This window comes from Microtus ochrogaster, unplaced genomic scaffold, assembly GCF_000317375.1.
Source record: "Microtus ochrogaster isolate Prairie Vole_2 unplaced genomic scaffold, MicOch1.0 UNK5, whole genome shotgun sequence".
Lineage (NCBI taxonomy): Eukaryota > Metazoa > Chordata > Mammalia > Rodentia > Cricetidae > Microtus > Microtus ochrogaster.
Window position 1 is genome coordinate 2,449,871 of NW_004949103.1, and position 16,032 is coordinate 2,465,902.

General features: G+C 44.2%; 1 protein-coding gene across 2 annotated transcripts in view; it reads right to left on the bottom strand.

The window, feature by feature from the left end:
- Positions 1-16,032, bottom strand: part of Tbc1d14 (TBC1 domain family member 14) — a 104,097-nt gene that overhangs the window by 11,518 nt on the left and 76,547 nt on the right. For both annotated transcript variants that reach the window (XM_013353326.2, XM_005365942.3), the window contains 6 exons: positions 15,429-15,546; positions 14,148-14,254; positions 8,245-8,325; positions 5,661-5,755; positions 1,901-1,972; positions 1,104-1,232 (listed from right to left, as the gene is read on the bottom strand). In XM_013353326.2, the coding sequence (XP_013208780.1) occupies positions 1,104-1,232; positions 1,901-1,972; positions 5,661-5,755; positions 8,245-8,325; positions 14,148-14,254; positions 15,429-15,546 (602 nt within the window). The remainder of the gene's footprint in view (positions 1-1,103; positions 1,233-1,900; positions 1,973-5,660; positions 5,756-8,244; positions 8,326-14,147; positions 14,255-15,428; positions 15,547-16,032) is intronic.

The window sequence follows — 16,032 nt, forward strand, 5'->3', positions numbered from 1 at the left end:
TACTTCACACTCCTTACACAGCAGTGACTCACTGCTGCACTGGGTCTACTTCACACTCCTTACACGGCAGTGACTCACTGCTGCACTGGGGTCTTGGCAGATTTCATTTACCACTCCATTTCCCCAACTCCATTTTAAGCCCTTCTCATATTTACAATTAAATACAATTATATGATAGCAATCTCTATGCAAACTCCTTTGTTCACAATTATGACTGCTCTCAAAACCAATTCTTACAAGAAGTTTGTACCAAAGCCACTCTGGAATACCAAATGATCTTCCTGAAGACCCTGCTAGCCGACACTCCCCTAACAGCCAGAGTGAGCAGCAGCTTCAGAACAGAGACTGTTGGGATCTTGAAGACATTTAAGGAAGAAGCGCTCCAAGCTGACATATACCATTAGATAGCTGAAGTCTTGATAGACTAGTGGTAATGACTAGGAAACCAAAGCAACACCAACTTAAAAGCTGATGGATTAGTGAGTTTTCTTCGATTAAGAACAAAGTTTAGGACCCAGATGGATTCAAACCTCAGCTCTCCCATGTAGCAGATATTCTTGACAAGCCACTTCCCTCCACAGTCTGTTCCCATGTCTGGACTATGCAGGGGACTCAGCTGTGAAGTATGTGAGGGTCTCTTAAAGGCCACCAATGACAAAGGCCATCTACTCAGCATACTAAGCCAGAATTTCAGCAAGGCTGAAATAAGGGAGCAGGGTCTGGAGCACGTCTCCCTTTCTCCTGTGTATGCCTGTGCTCCACAGAGCAGCAACCCTCGGGTAGTCGACTCAACTGAGGGCAGTGCTGTTACGTCTCCCTAACACGAAGTGCATATGCTTGCAAAGAGGTCACCTTCCCACCTCCACTGAAAGGTTACAGTGTTTCAGACACACTGTCTCCCTAGGAGAACATATTAATCTGTTCATACAAGGGGCAATGGCCTATATGTTTCTACACTTAAGTTCATGTATTCTTCATTAAAAAACAGCCCGTTACGCATTTCCCACCTTGAAAACAACAATGATTGGGTGAAAAAACAGAACGATTAAGTAGTTCTTGCTGCATAAAGACATGATACTGGGACATACACGGAGCATACTCACAAGGCCATGGTCCACTCGGAAAAATGCCATTTGACAGGGTTTATTCAAAAGATTAGAAAAAGCAATAAAGGCATCTGCAGTGTCTAGGTTCAAGATCAACACTGCAGCTATAAATGACATGCCCTGAACCTGAGGAAGGAGAGAAAGGTTATGTTAACTAATGTGGTCACAAAAGTCAGAGCAGCTTTTATTTATTAAGAGAAAACAAAACACCTTTCCGCTTTTTAAAAAGGCCCTCACAGTCACCCATTCACCCCTTAAATAAACCCTGTCAGATCAGATCCACCTTCCTTGGAGCCACAGCTCTGCCTATCAGGCACATGCTCTCTCCCTCCTTCCCCTACCCCTTCTAATGGAAAACCATAAGCCAACCTCACTTTAGGCCTCTGGCATGTGAAATACTGCACCTGGTATTTGTCATGCTGGGTTGTGGTGCTGTGGTCACCTGTATGAACTTAGCAGGCTTAAGACCATGCATACATTCACATCTGTTTAGCCACAAGTACAGCAGCATCACACTTTCGAAAAACTGTTAATGGTAAAGCCTTTTCTATTTAATTTCAGGGGTAAATCACATGCAAATGTAAACATCACATCTAGTTAAAATGTGATGAATGCCACAGAGCATTCAGCCCAATTTCTTCAAGGAAACTGAATCAACTCATTTATTTCAAGATTTTTCATATTCTTCAAAGCCCACAACAGCATTCACTATGAGAGCTGGGCAATGTTTTGACTTTCTTTATAGACCATAACATCATAAAAAAAAAAAAAACAAACTGGAAAGCATCACTTACATAACCCACATCCGGCCGGTAACAAGTATAAGCGCCCAAAATACTGTGCAACATGTCATGATATGGACCACCCTAAAAGGATTGACATACCAAAATCAACACATGCATAAGTACTGTTAGTCTCAGAATAGCATCCAATACTGTTGCTGCTACTGTCACCACTGTGGCCCTGCTGATCACACGGGGGGACTTTGCTGAGCACTGTGCTAGCAGCTCTAGACGCATTATGCAGTTTAGAAAATGAGCTAGTAACTTGCTGTTAATGAGAAGTCTGCAATTCTGTCTATGAAGCTACTCTAGAAAAGCTAAAGGGTCGGCTGTGAGCAGTGCCCTCTGGAAATGCCCCTCCTTTTGGCTCATGTTAAAGAGTCATACTCTTTTCCAAACTCGTAGGTAAACCAGGTGGTGAAGACTCCTCAGAGTAAGTGACCTAAATGAAGTTCCTACTGCCTACATCTACCACATGCTCTTATACAACACAGGAATAAATATTCTTTCTGGTATATATGACTGGGAAGTTACTCCAAAGGTGCCTCTGGGTAGCTTATAAAAGAATGACATGAACTAGATTATCACATTTTCTTTTTTAATTTGGTTGGTTGGTTGGCTGGCTGGTAATAGAGTCTCACTGTATAGCCAAGGATAGCCAAATTCCTGCCTTAGCCTCTGAAGTGCAGGAATTACAGGTATATGCCACAATTTCCAGCAAAGACCATTACATTTTCACTTATTTTAAAAGCTGTATCAAAGAAACATTTTCAAAGCACATAGGGCCAAATAAAGAAAATAAAATGGGGGTGGGGGAGGCAAAATACAGGGCTGGAGACAATGGTGGCAGATCCATGAGCTGAGCTGACCTGAGGACTAGAATGACTGCAGAGAGTCTATGTGATCTGAGACTGAGAAAAACTATACTGTTCTTTCCTTAAAGGATTTTCCACCTTGTCATTCCATCCCCTCGTGTTGGTGCCAGCTCTTTTCCTGAGTGCCCTTAGCTTGTGCTGGACTCTCAGGTTCTCTCCCCAGCCTTTGCATTTAGTATTATCCATTCCCAAGACTGAAAACCACTGACCCAGAAAGTATCACTTAAAGGAAGCCTGAGAGAACAGGCTACCCAGAAGGGACCACAGAGCTTCCACATCCCATCTTTAGAGCTCACCCTCTGCTGCCAGGCAAGCACCAAGGGACTGTCCATCTCAACACTTCTGAAGCAGAATTCAGGGGACATGTTTCGGGAGAAGCCCTTTCAGACCCAGTAATACAAAGCTGGGCCTCAGTCTCTGTAGAGCCTTTACGGGCTCTTAGGGTTCCATGACCCTGAGGTTTGGCTCTCAGCACAGCAGGACCTTCACAACATGCTAGGAAGCCTGCCTTGCCATGCTCTGAGTTCCACTTGCTTCCTTGTCTCAAATCTCTGGTTTTACTTCTGCCCATGAGAAAGGATACAAGGCTTCCCCCGGCAGTCAAGAGCCCAGGCAGCATGAGCTCCTTCTGAAGACGCCTGAAGTGAAAAGTCTTAAGTTGTTGGCGGATCCCACTGTCATTTAGTTTCAAATATAGTCAAAGATAACTAACAGTCAGTATAGGGCTGAATGGCTTCCCTCTATGAGTCAAGTATTGAGAATGAGACTAGAAAGCTATGGAGATCATCCCTAATCACAGATGAACAGATTATGGGGCAGAGAGATTAAATGTTTTACTTGAGGTCAAACTACTAGTAAGAAGGCAACTGATCAGAATCAAACCCAAATCTGTGAGACCAAAGTCAACCCTCTTCATAAGGTAACACTGCCTAAGCCTCTTCAGAGCTGGAGTCACAGGAGGCCCCACGCCTCTAAGGAGATGACTAGGGAGTGGGCTACAAGGTATGGTGTGGGATGAGGCCTCAGAAGTGTGCTGGGAGAGAGAGGCAACCCTTCAGAAAGAAAGAACTATTCTGAAGATGCCGCTCAGCTGAGTCCACACATGCCACCAAGCCTGGGCAGTACTCCCAGGGTTTATGAGCTAGACATTGAACCAAACTTCTGGACAGTTTTATAGACTTTTCCCCTTGCCTTAACTGAAAGAGTCTGAAGGACTCAAATGCAAACATTTCCAGCTGAATCAAGATCCTCTACACCTAGACACTGGGACTCTGCTTTGTGGAATTACTGAGACAGCAACAACCCTGACACTGGAACCCAAAGAGTCCTCTTGGTCCTCCCTCCCCAGGCACCCATAGTACTCAGACTGGTGCTGCCCTCAAAGCAGGCTAATGCCCGATGCCTGGCCAAGTCATGCTTGCTGCCTGCTTCTCAGCCACAAACCAGAATCCTAGAACTCTGCACTCAGCACACTCTGCTCTCGCTTAAGAGCAGTCCTTACCAGTTCTGCATCCACCAGAAGAGAGAAACCCTGTGAAGAGGTTGCAGGGCCAACTGCGTCCTCATACACATTCTTGCACAGAAACAGGGTCCCAACACTTCTGTCCCAATTGAACTTCCACCAGGCACATGCTCTCTGCCAGACTACATTAACTAAACCTAGTGCATGCACAGACAAGACAGCTGCCTTCTTCCTGTATGCGACCTGATTCTCCACACTCCAGAAGAGGACAGTGCCTCTCCTGTGCTGTCAAGATTGTTCAGTCCAACCACATTCCTCCCAAGTCCACCGAAACTCAAAGTTCTGGGTCTATTCATTCTGCAGCCACTTAAACAACTCATTCTGGCTTGTTCCACCATAAACCACTGTGTGTAAGGCATGTTAACAAACTGGGAACCATGGTGCATGACTTGAGATTTCAAATACTGATCAGCAGGCAAGAAGGTGATTGGAAGGAGGCACAACAGCCAGGAGAGGTGAGGGAGGCTGACTGTGGTGACCTACAATACCTAGGCTCTCAAATAAGGCAGTGAGCATGGAGAAGGCAAAGGTGTAGAAATATTTTGGAAGAGAGCTTACAGGAGGGGGGTCTCAAGGGGAACCTCTGGGTGTACACCTCTTGGTTCAAAGAACACAAGGCCTTGAGAGAGGTCTCTAAGATCTATGCCAGTCATCCTTGTCTGTGCCCAAATGACTGAAGGGAGGCCTCTCTTGCTCCACTAACACCCAAAGACAAGAGCTCATCCCCATACCTCCTGGCTCATCATCTCAGAAATCCCACCACCTCTGTTCAGCCAGTCATCCTGACTTCACCAAAGCTATGAGGTACTCCTTGCTGGCCCTACTTTCAGCAGGTCCCTGAAATCACATAGAGGCTCCTATCAAGAGAACACAGCTACCTAGAGTTCTATAAAGAGAAGAGCCTTTAATCCCTGCACTTGGGAGGCAGAGGCAGGCAGATCTCTGTGAGTTTGAGGCCAGCCAATTCTATGAAGTGAGTTCTAGGACAGCTAAAGCTGTCACACAGAGAACGCCTGTCTCAAAAAAACAAATTAAAAACAAAAACAAAAAACAAACAAACAAATAAACAACAAAAACCAGAAGAGCATGAGCAACATTCTGACAACACAAGCACCCATAAGCCCTCCGCACCACCTACTGAGACTCTGGAATGCATACTTTACAAAAAGAACCAATTACCTTTAAAATAGAAACATGATCCATAAGAACCAGTTACACTCATTTTAAATATCTAAATGCATTGTAGCAATACCCACCTAACTCCCCACCAAAACCCTATATAACAAAACCCTTTCAAGCAGGACTACAAATACACGTGGCTCCGCATTCACAGAACTTAAACAGATAACACTCGTGACAAATCCCCGCCACTTACTTGCTGGAAAATGCAGAGATTAGGAAATGTTCTAGAAATGTCCAGTTTAATAAGCTCCAGACTGGCCTCTCTGTCAGCTGTTGAAAACCCAGCATCTGTCAAAAGAGCAAAAGTCATTGCACTCCTCGGCACAGATAGGGGTCATTACCAGGCTCTAAAGCTTTAGAACTGAGATAGAGAAAGATGCTCTTTACAAGCACAGATCAGTTATGCCTTGCTTACACAGTATGGCGATGTGGGAGTCCCCTCTGTGTGGTGTGATTACCATTAATGAATAAAGAAACTGCTTTGGACCTATAGCAAGGTAGAACCTAGGTAGGCAGGGAAAGTTAGGCTGAATGCTGGGAGAAAGAAGGGCAGAGTCAGAGGGAGAAGATGAGCAAGGAAGTCAGGACCACGAGGGGTGCACCCACCCACTGAGACAATGGGGCTGATCTATTGGGAGCTCACCAAGGCCAGCTGGACTATGACTGAAAAAGCATGGGATAAAACCGGACTCTCTGAACCTGGCGAACAATGAGGGATGATGAGAAGCCAAGGACAATGGCAATGGGTTTTGATCCTACTTCATGTTCTGGCTTTGTGGCAGCCTAGCCAGTTTGGATATTCACCTTCCTAGGCATGGACGGAGGGGGGAGGACCTTGGACTTTCCACAGGGCAGGGAACCCTGACTGCTCTTTGGACTGGAGAGGGAGGGGGAGAGGAGTGGGGGGGGGGAGGGGTGGGAGGAGGGGGAAGGAAATGGGAGGCTGGGAGGAGGGGGAAACTTTTTTTTCCTTTTCTCAATAAAAAAAAAAGAAAAAAAAAAAGAAGGGCAGAGTCAGAGAGTTGCCATGGAGCCATGGGGCCGCTGCCAAAGTCAGACATGCCGAAACTTTGCTGGTAAGCCACTGCCACGTGGCGATACATAGATTAATGGATATGGGTTAAATTAATATGTAAGAGCCAATAAGAAGCTAGAGTTAATGGGCCAAATAGTGATTTAAATAATATGGTTTCTATGTGAATATTTCGGGACTGAGCAGCCAGGAACCAACAAGCAGCTCAATCTCTCAACAGTATCCACCTTCATGAAGAGTGCATGGCAAGTGCAGAATCTCTCACTCCAGGGATTACAACGCCTCACAGCACCAGCCAGAGCATCACCATATTATTTTCTAGAGTCTAAAATCTACAAATGAAAATCTAGTTTGATTTACTTGTTATCAACAACAATCAGGAAAATAAATACAAGCTGGGAAATGCACACAACGAACCTAGGCATGGGAGATCACAACAAAGATGGTTGTTCCACATAAGGAATGAACCTAGGCATGGGAGATCATAACAAAGATGATTGTTCCACATAAGGAATGAACCTAGGCATGGGAGATCACAACAAAGGTGATTGTTCCACATAAGGATCTCTGGTGAGAGTCTGCTATGTGTTGCCTCTACATGTGATCCAGCAATCCCACTCCCGGGTGTGCAGCTAAAGGAAATGAGAATGTTCACTCCATGTTCTCTGCAGTACTATGCATGGTAGTCATGAAACTCCTCAACTACATGGCTGTCTGCAGGTAAACAGACGAAATAAAGGACAACAGATGAACTGAGACATATTGTGCCAAGCAAATCAACCACAGAAAAACAAGAACTGTACAATATCATTTGTGGATTCAATCTAAAAATGTTGAACTCAAAGAAACAGAAATCAGAATGGGTTTACTACAGGCGGGGGAGGGGGGTAGAGCAGGAAGGAGCCAGGGCCATACTGGTCAAAAGATACAAAATTTCAGATAAGAAAAAAATCCCTACAAAATAGTGGCTATAACAAATTATTCATAGTATCATTGGAACAGGTGAAGACCAGAGGAAAGTTGTTTTCCCCAGTTAAAAAAAAAAACACAACAAATTAAGGACTAGGGACATAGATCACTAACAAAAAGATGGCCTAGTTTATGTAAGCCCTGAGCTCCATCCCCAGTGCTAAGATAGAGTGAGGGGGAGCAATCTATGTGAGGTAATAACATACTACCTAGTATAAATTACCTAGTCAAATCCTAACTGTTGAAATCCCTAAAGTCTAAAATCATGAAAATATAATTCTGAATTTTTAAAAACTTATTTAAAAGCATTTACTTACATTTTTATTATAAAGTTATAAATGTTTCAAAACATGTTTGCATGCTAGGCATACAAAATCTTGTCAATTTAAAAAATAAAATAAAAATAAGAACAGCCTATGTTTAAATATTCATAAATAATGTTTTATGTATTTTTAAATTCCAGTACCATATAAGATAGCATGAAAAATCACACTGCCCATCAATAGAGGCATTGTTCTTGTGTGCAATGGGGCTTTCCTCTAATCTCACAGATATGTACTGCTGTTGCCTCTAGAAGCCAGCACTCAATGAACCAGGCTACTGGGCAAATTTAATTAAGAAGCAACTGGCTGTGAGCAGGAGACAAAAACCCTTTCAGGAACTGCAAGATTCTATTCCTTCTACAATGTAACAATTCCTTTGCCATAAAGCCACACTGGAGCCAGTGCTGAGTGCTACTGTTGTGAGGGGCTCCTCAGCGAGGGCAGAGTTGTACCTTCATTCTCCACTTCTGAGCCGCCAGTGCTGAGGGACCGCCACCGCTCCTTGGCCCGGGCAAGACAGATGTCAAAGAGCTCTGAAAGAAATGTCACTGGTGAGTTTTACTCGTACACGTTCCTTCACCAATGCCTGTGGTGATAGCTTGTTTCTACAAATAAAGCTTGCCTGAAGATCAGAGGGCAGAGCTAGTCACTAGCTAACCATAGAGATCTGGAGGTCTGTACAGACAGACAGAAAATGATATGGCTGAGTGGAGAGAGGAAGTGATAAGGTGGGAAGAAACAGGAACTTAGTTTCTTTTTGGCTGGGAAGTTGAGAGGTAAGGTTGCCATGGTTTTGCTCTTTTGTTGCTCTGATCTCTCAGCATTTTCCCCAATATCTGTCTCTGAGCTTGTATTATTAAAACCCATTAGAACTTGTACTACAAACACCAGAGAACACTATCTCCTTCTCCAGGACAAAGTAAGGCACTCTTCCCAGTCTGAAAGCACCCTGCCAAAAGACAACTGTTTACGAAGGAAGACCACAAACACTGCCTCGGAGCTTGGTGTCTTCCTCTGCTACACAGCTACCTCTTCATATCTTGCTCTCACTTTCTGTGATTGGCCTACTGCCTCTTGGAAGGTCAAAGTCTCTTGCTTACTTCTGTATCTAGACCAAATGCCCTAGCTACTGAAGAGATCAGTATCTCGTCTCTGAACTAAGGGTGGACAGAGTCTAACTGGTTTCTAATGGCTTTGGGTCATAATCTCCAAAGACAATCCCAAATGCTTTAATCTTAAATAGTGACATTCTTAAAGTCTAAAATCCTAAAAATAAAATTCTAAAAGAAAAAAATTTAAAGACATTTACTTACATCAAGAGGGGGATTTGAGAAACAAAAACAACAGAATACTTCATGTTCTGCTTTGTACAATAAAATAGTTATCACAGTATGAACTGTGAACTGTAAGCATCACAGTGGATGAAGGACATTATATGCTTAAATCACAAGCAGATGACCTATACAAAGAAATATGCAGAAAAGGAAAGTGTATGAACAGCTCTATCACTATGGTTCATAACTGTATTCCAATGTTCCAACTGGCCATGTGAAACATTGGGTCAAACGATCTAAATCTTTGATCAAAACTATGACAGGTTACCATTGTACATGTAGTCACCCAAAGAGCCCAGACTTCAAAGAATGTTCTACAAATACAGATGTCCAATCTGCATACACACAAGCAAGACCATAGTAGTGCACATTCACACAGTCAAATATGAAAGAAACGCACAAAATTAATTGGGGCAATTTCTACTTGGAACATTGAAAGTGGCATGAAGACAAAGCACAGAGCAAAGGGGCTAGAAAGATGGCTCAGCAATTAAGAGCACTGACTGATCTCCTAGGAGACCTAGGCACAGTTCTCAACATCCACACCGTGGCTCACAACCACCTGTAACTCCAGTTCCAGAGGATCTAACACTCTCTCTGGCTTCTTAAGACATTACATACATGTGGTACACAAGCATACATGCAAGCAAAACACCCATACCCATAAAAAAATAAATACAATGTTAAAACACACACATGCATACATTTATGCATATATACACACAACATAACAAACTGTAAAAAAATGCCTGGGGCTTAAAAACAAAACAGAATAAAGGACATTTTATACAGGAAACCAATTTACAGGGGTAGAATATGGGCAGCTCCATGGAGGTAGCCCACAAAAGCTGACACAAACACCACGTTGCTCTTTCCTTTAGGCCATGGTTCTCCTTGGAGATACATCCATGTTAATTTTCTAAGTTCTTTGAGGATTCACCATACACAGACATGGCTGTTCCCTGTGACACCTGTTGCCTGGTCTCCTGCACTATACTTCCCGTACCCATTCTACCTGCATTCAACAAACCACAGAAGCAGAAGCTGCAGAAGCAGTACCAGTGAACAGCCTGAAACACTGTTGCCAGCTTCTAGAGGTATTCCACATATTTTATTTTCAATAGGCAAGTAACTGCTGACTTCTTCAGACAAATGCTGCTTGACTTCCTGAAAAGCTGCTGAATGTCATTAGCTTGGAGACACACCACTGCAGACAAATTTTTTGTTTTTTTAAATACTGGCATTTTAGACCCTGCTGCTTTGCACAACCAATCCTTCCAGAGAATTTGACCTTCTCTTGTAGCCTTTTCTTCATGGGAACCTGATGGAGGAAGGTCATTGGTTAAAAAAAAAAAAGAAACTGCTTGGCTGGCCCTCATAGGTTAAAACATAGGTAGGAGGAGTAAACAGAACAGAATGCTGGGAGGAAGAGGAACCGAGCTCAGACTTGACAGCTCTCCTCTGGGGGGGAGGGGGGGCAGACGCCTCAGAGACACCATGCTCCCCGCTCCCGGGAAGATGCACGTGATGAAGCTCCAACCCAGGATGGACATAGGCTAGAATCTTCCCGGTAAGACCGGTGCTACATAGATTATTAGAAATGGGCTAGTCCAGGTGCAAGAGTTAGCCGAGAAAAGGCTAGATATAATGGGCCAAGCGGTGTTTAAAAGAATACAGTTTTCGTGTAATTATTTCGGGTAAAGCTAGCCATGCGGGCGGCCGGGTGCCGGGGATGCAGCCCTATCGCTCCTACTACAACAGGAACCGTTTTTGAAATTCAGTTTCCAGGATTTCAATATTCAGAATTTTAGCTTTCAGAACTATGATTTCTGAGATCAAGATGAGTGCTGTCTTCAAATAAGGACATGAAGAGCTTGCTATCCATATGGCACAGGATTCCTCATCTTGCTGCTGGAAGGGTTCAGGTGGGGGAACTGGTACTCTGAACATGTAGAGTTCTCAAAAACCAAGGATTCTTGCTGTCAGAGAATTGTCATAAGTCTCCAAATCTCTCTCATATTCAGAACCTGTGTTCCAGCAGTTCTGCTCCCCAGGTGGTTTGCTAATAGTCAGGTAACTTCATTTCCAAATAACCGCTACATGTTGACAGACTGGACCACTGGAGTGCCACAAGCCATGCTCATGGCTCAACAGCACACACAGACCTCTGGGGACACCCATGTCCCACTCCCTGTACCGCTGGCATTCTATCTGAGGGATGCTGACAAATCAGCCTTTCACCATGGCTAACACTTCACCTTTCTCATCATTTACTCTGCAGGATAAAGCACAGCAGCCTTCATGCATTTTACTGAGTGGCATTATTATAATCCAGCCAGTAAAGTGTTGACTAATGATCCCATTCTGGCCTTGTGACAGCTCTGACATGCATACAATCAATGATTGTGTGTCATGGCAAAAGGGCAGTTATATCATACAACTTTATATCATTGTTATCCAAAAGATAAACACAAAGGTATCCAGGGCTGGGGGCTAGAGCATGTGCTGGGACCTCTGCCCACTCTCCTTCCAGGAGGTGGGCATGTTCTGATATGGGAAGTCCCAGATTTGTTCTTTTTATAAGCTGAACAATTAGAAATTTACTGCAACTCAACCTAATCGGACTATTAAGACTTCATTTGTAGAGAAGTCAGGCTTGGAATTCAAAATTAGGGTTTTGTTCAAAATATTTTTGTCATTCTCAGAGGAGGTACACAAAATAACTGCATGGCATGTGACCACCAGCGCTCCACATGACTACAAGCAGAGACTGGCCACCCAGGAATGAGAGTCCACATTTGTGCTCACAGAATCTCCCCCTGTTTTACTGTCAGCATGTATGGTAGCAGGAGCAGGATGGTTATAATTTTATCACAGAACCCCAGGCTTCAACCTCTTTTTAAAATTCTACTTACTATTGTGCATCACATATGTGTGATGGGGGAAGGACACACGTGTGCCACAGCATACATGTAGAGGCCAGAGGACAACTCTGTGCCATCACCTCTCTTCCTCTACCTTTATATGGGTTTCAGGAATCAAACTTAGATCACTAGGTTTGCATGCTAAGTGGATGCAAACCATCTAAGCAATGCCACCAAGGCCCCTAGCCCCAATTTCAAAGTACAAGCCTATCTTCCCTAGGAGTAATGCTTGGGTGTTTTATGTGTGAGTTGTGTATGTGTCAGAGGGAGGTTGGTGTGTTTATTTGTTATTGGATTTTGTTGTTGCTGTCAATCCCCCCACACAACCCCAGTGCTGGGATACAGACAGGAGCACAATGCCTGTTCAAGAGTGAAGCTTGGTAGTGCTACTGGACACTGCCAGTCTCCGTAAGTTTCTATTTCTACAACCCACAAAAAGAATAAAACTCTGGGTCTTCCCAAGACAGAACATGAACTTCAGAACCAGCCAGAAGTGGAATGAGAATCTTGATCTCACATACACTGGCCAGAGATACAGGGCACAGTGCCTAACCTTTTTCAGGAAGAAAAGGAGGTCCCAAGACCTGCTTGAGACCATCATAGCTGCTGTTAAATAAGACATGAGATAGTGAACAGCAGCTGGTGCTTGGCACCCAACAGACTAAGATCTGGGAGGAACAGTACGGTGATATCAGAGCCATGTTCATAAAGTGCATTTATTCATTCAACAAATACTTCATGGGGACCTGCCACATACAAAATATTAGACTGGGCATAAATGACAGAGTAGACAGCAGTGCAGCAAGATCACTATGTGGGGACAATGGACAAGATACAGCATTCAGAGCAGACAGACAAACTATATAAGAGGGAGATAGTACCAAAGCACAGGTAGATGGGCAAAATGTACCCAGAATTAGGTAGCTTCTTAGCCTTATCTGTTATCATCTAGTACATCACAGTTTTAAGTAACTTAAACTAAAGCATCAGTGAGAGCCAAAAATTAAATATGCAAACACTACGTTATATCTGATTAGCCACACAGGAACTGTTGGCAAAGTTTAGAAGACTTTCAAGCACAGACATCTTTGCGTGCTCAGTAACTTCTCACCTCTTCTTCTAAGAGGCTAAGATCTATTTCAAGACAGATATTACACATCTTCTCACATAACACAGTAACCTAACTAGAGGTGTGAAGGCTTAAGAGTCTCTACCAGAGTAAAAGCAGCTTGACTTCAATGTGCAGGTAGGCATGGGGGCCATAAGAGGAAGAAGAAAAGCCTGCCTGCCAGAGCAGCTTACTTTCAACAGCAAGAAATGCAACTCCCCATGTATTAAGGTTTCATGTTCAATCTGTGTGCTCCTAGAACTCTAATATCCAGAGCCCCACTGGGCACTAGAGATACATGAATAAGTAAATCAAGGCTGGTGTGGCAGAACACAAAAGAGATTTGGGAATCTGTTTTAGAGATAAGGCCTCACCCTGTAGCCCAGACTGTCCTAGATCTCCCAACAACCCTTTAGCCTCAGCCTCTCAAGGGCAGGTGTGTACCACCATGCCCACTTGTTTTTTTTCTCAAGGTTCCAATACTAGAGACTGAATCCAGGCCTTTGCATCTTCCAGCCAACCACTCTAGAATGGAGCTAAGTACTTGAGAGACATGATAAACAGCTTAAAAACTTCAACTATGGGTCTACCCCTCCCTTACATGATAGCTTAATGCCCTAATGATACCAGCCCTAGCCTCTCTAGGGCTGAAAAGACAAACAAACAAACAACAACAAAAACCTACCAAAGGGTATCTTACGTACCTAACCACCTCTACTCTCCTAGCTGACTTTTGAGAAGAGACTCTGCCTATCGAACCCCACTGAGACTTGGAGCCCTGTGTCTGCTGCTCTAACCTCTCTGGAAACTGGAGCAGCCAGCACTGAACCCACTACCCAGATACCCTCAAAAAAGACAGACTTACCTGGCCTTTCCACCACAGCTTCATGGCAGTGGTTACCATCCACCCTAACATGACAAAAGTAACAGAAGGGAGTCCCAGAACCCCGGAGATGGACCTCAATGCCTAGGATCACGCAGACACTCACCGTGGGTGATATTCAACTCGTTGCCAATGGCCAAGCTCCATACTTTGCCTCTTACACTTGGAGGAATGCCCTGCCACCACAAGTCTCGAACCTTCTTAGAGCACCACCTAAACAGAATGGAAGCCAGAGTTTCGGAGTTTGTGTTCTGAGAAAGATGAGATGAGAAAGGCTCATTTGCACATAAGCCTCACTCCCGCGACCCTTCCTTCAGGAGCTCACCCTCTTGGCTCTACTGAAATCCAGATAACCCTTCCACTGCTGTGACAGGCACTGTGAACCAGGTTGTAAGTGACTGGTAGAAGCACACATGAAGGACTGAAAGTACTTTCTGAGCAGAAAACACAGACAGAGGAAACAGACTGGTCTCCTAAGGACCGTAGAGAGCTGTGCATAGGTTAGGGGTGCAGGGCACAGGGAAAGCGTGCTGGGCACAGGGGGGTGGGGGAGGAGACGTGGCAGCAGCTCTCTTCTACAGAAGTGTAGTAGGACAGAGGCTCCAAGGGGCCTCACAGGGCAGCCCAGAGACAGGTGACAGTCACACACTACTGTAGACAGGATGCTAATTGGGAAAATCTGAATAACACAGTCATTCAAGTCAGTTGATCACAATGACCCTGCCTATGCTGTGCTGACCACACAAGAATAAAACGAGATATACAGTAGATCCTCAGAAGTGAGAATGCCACAGCTGCCAGACACTTGGGGTTCCACTCTGTACTGACACTGCAGGATGACATCAAAGACAAGTGGTTTCCACCCTCAGAGAGAGAGAGACAGATGCTCAAGCAGACTGTGCCGGGAGACGCGGGAGTTTTCCCTACGGAGAGGAGGGAATATCTTCCCTGGAAAGATTGAGCTAAAGAATAAACAGGATTTAGAAGGATGAAGAGGTTCAGGACACTGTAGACAGCAAAAGGGCAGGCAAAATTCCAGAGGTTACAGATTAACAGTTCCCACTGGTGTGGCCCCAGGGAACAGCCTGCAGAGGCAGGGCAGGCCATCTCTCACAGAAGGCTGTCCACCAAGGGACACAGTTCAAATTTCATATGGAGACTCACAAGAAGTATGGAGTGACACAAGCATAAGCTTTACAAACACGGCTCAGGCTTAAAGACAAACTGGAAGATGCTGTCACCACGTCCAAGGAACAACAAGGCTGCACCAAGGCAAAAACTAATTTTATCAAAGGCTTCACAATGTGTTCATTCAATTACAGCTGCTGCCCACAGACTCAAGAAAGGAGTGGCCACACTCAGTAGGCAACAGCGAGACAATGCTTACATGGTTTCCCAGTTGGGCAAGATCTCATTATTCCAGGTGAGGACGGCATTTCCAATGCTCTCTTCAACCTTGCACCTTTCCTCCAGCTGCTTCTTCCGCCTCTGGGCTTCTTTAAGCTCTATAAACCATAATTAAAACAAAGAAGAAAACACTGAGCAGCCAGTACCCACCATTTTCAAGTTCTGTGATTCTTCACAAAGAATCACGTTGCAAAAACATCAGAAAAATAACAGTGAAGTAGGAGTTTGAGATGTGGTTCAGTGGTTAAGTGTTCACTGCAGAAGCATGAGATTTAGATCTCTACACCCATATAAAAGCTGAGTATGGTCTTATGCATGCCTGTAACCCCAGCACTAAGGAAAATAGAGACAGGAGGATTGCTAGTGGCTACCAGTCTAGTCAAAAAACACAGGCTTCAAGTTCAGCAAGAGATCTTGCCATCCAATCAAAGCAACAGAATGTATCACAAGACCACTCATGTTCCCTACCACTCTTCCTGAATGTGATCCCTAAGCTTATTCCTAACAGTTTGTGCAGTATTATTACTACTGTTGTTGTTGTTATTATTATTATGTGTATGGGTGTTTTGCATATATATTTATAA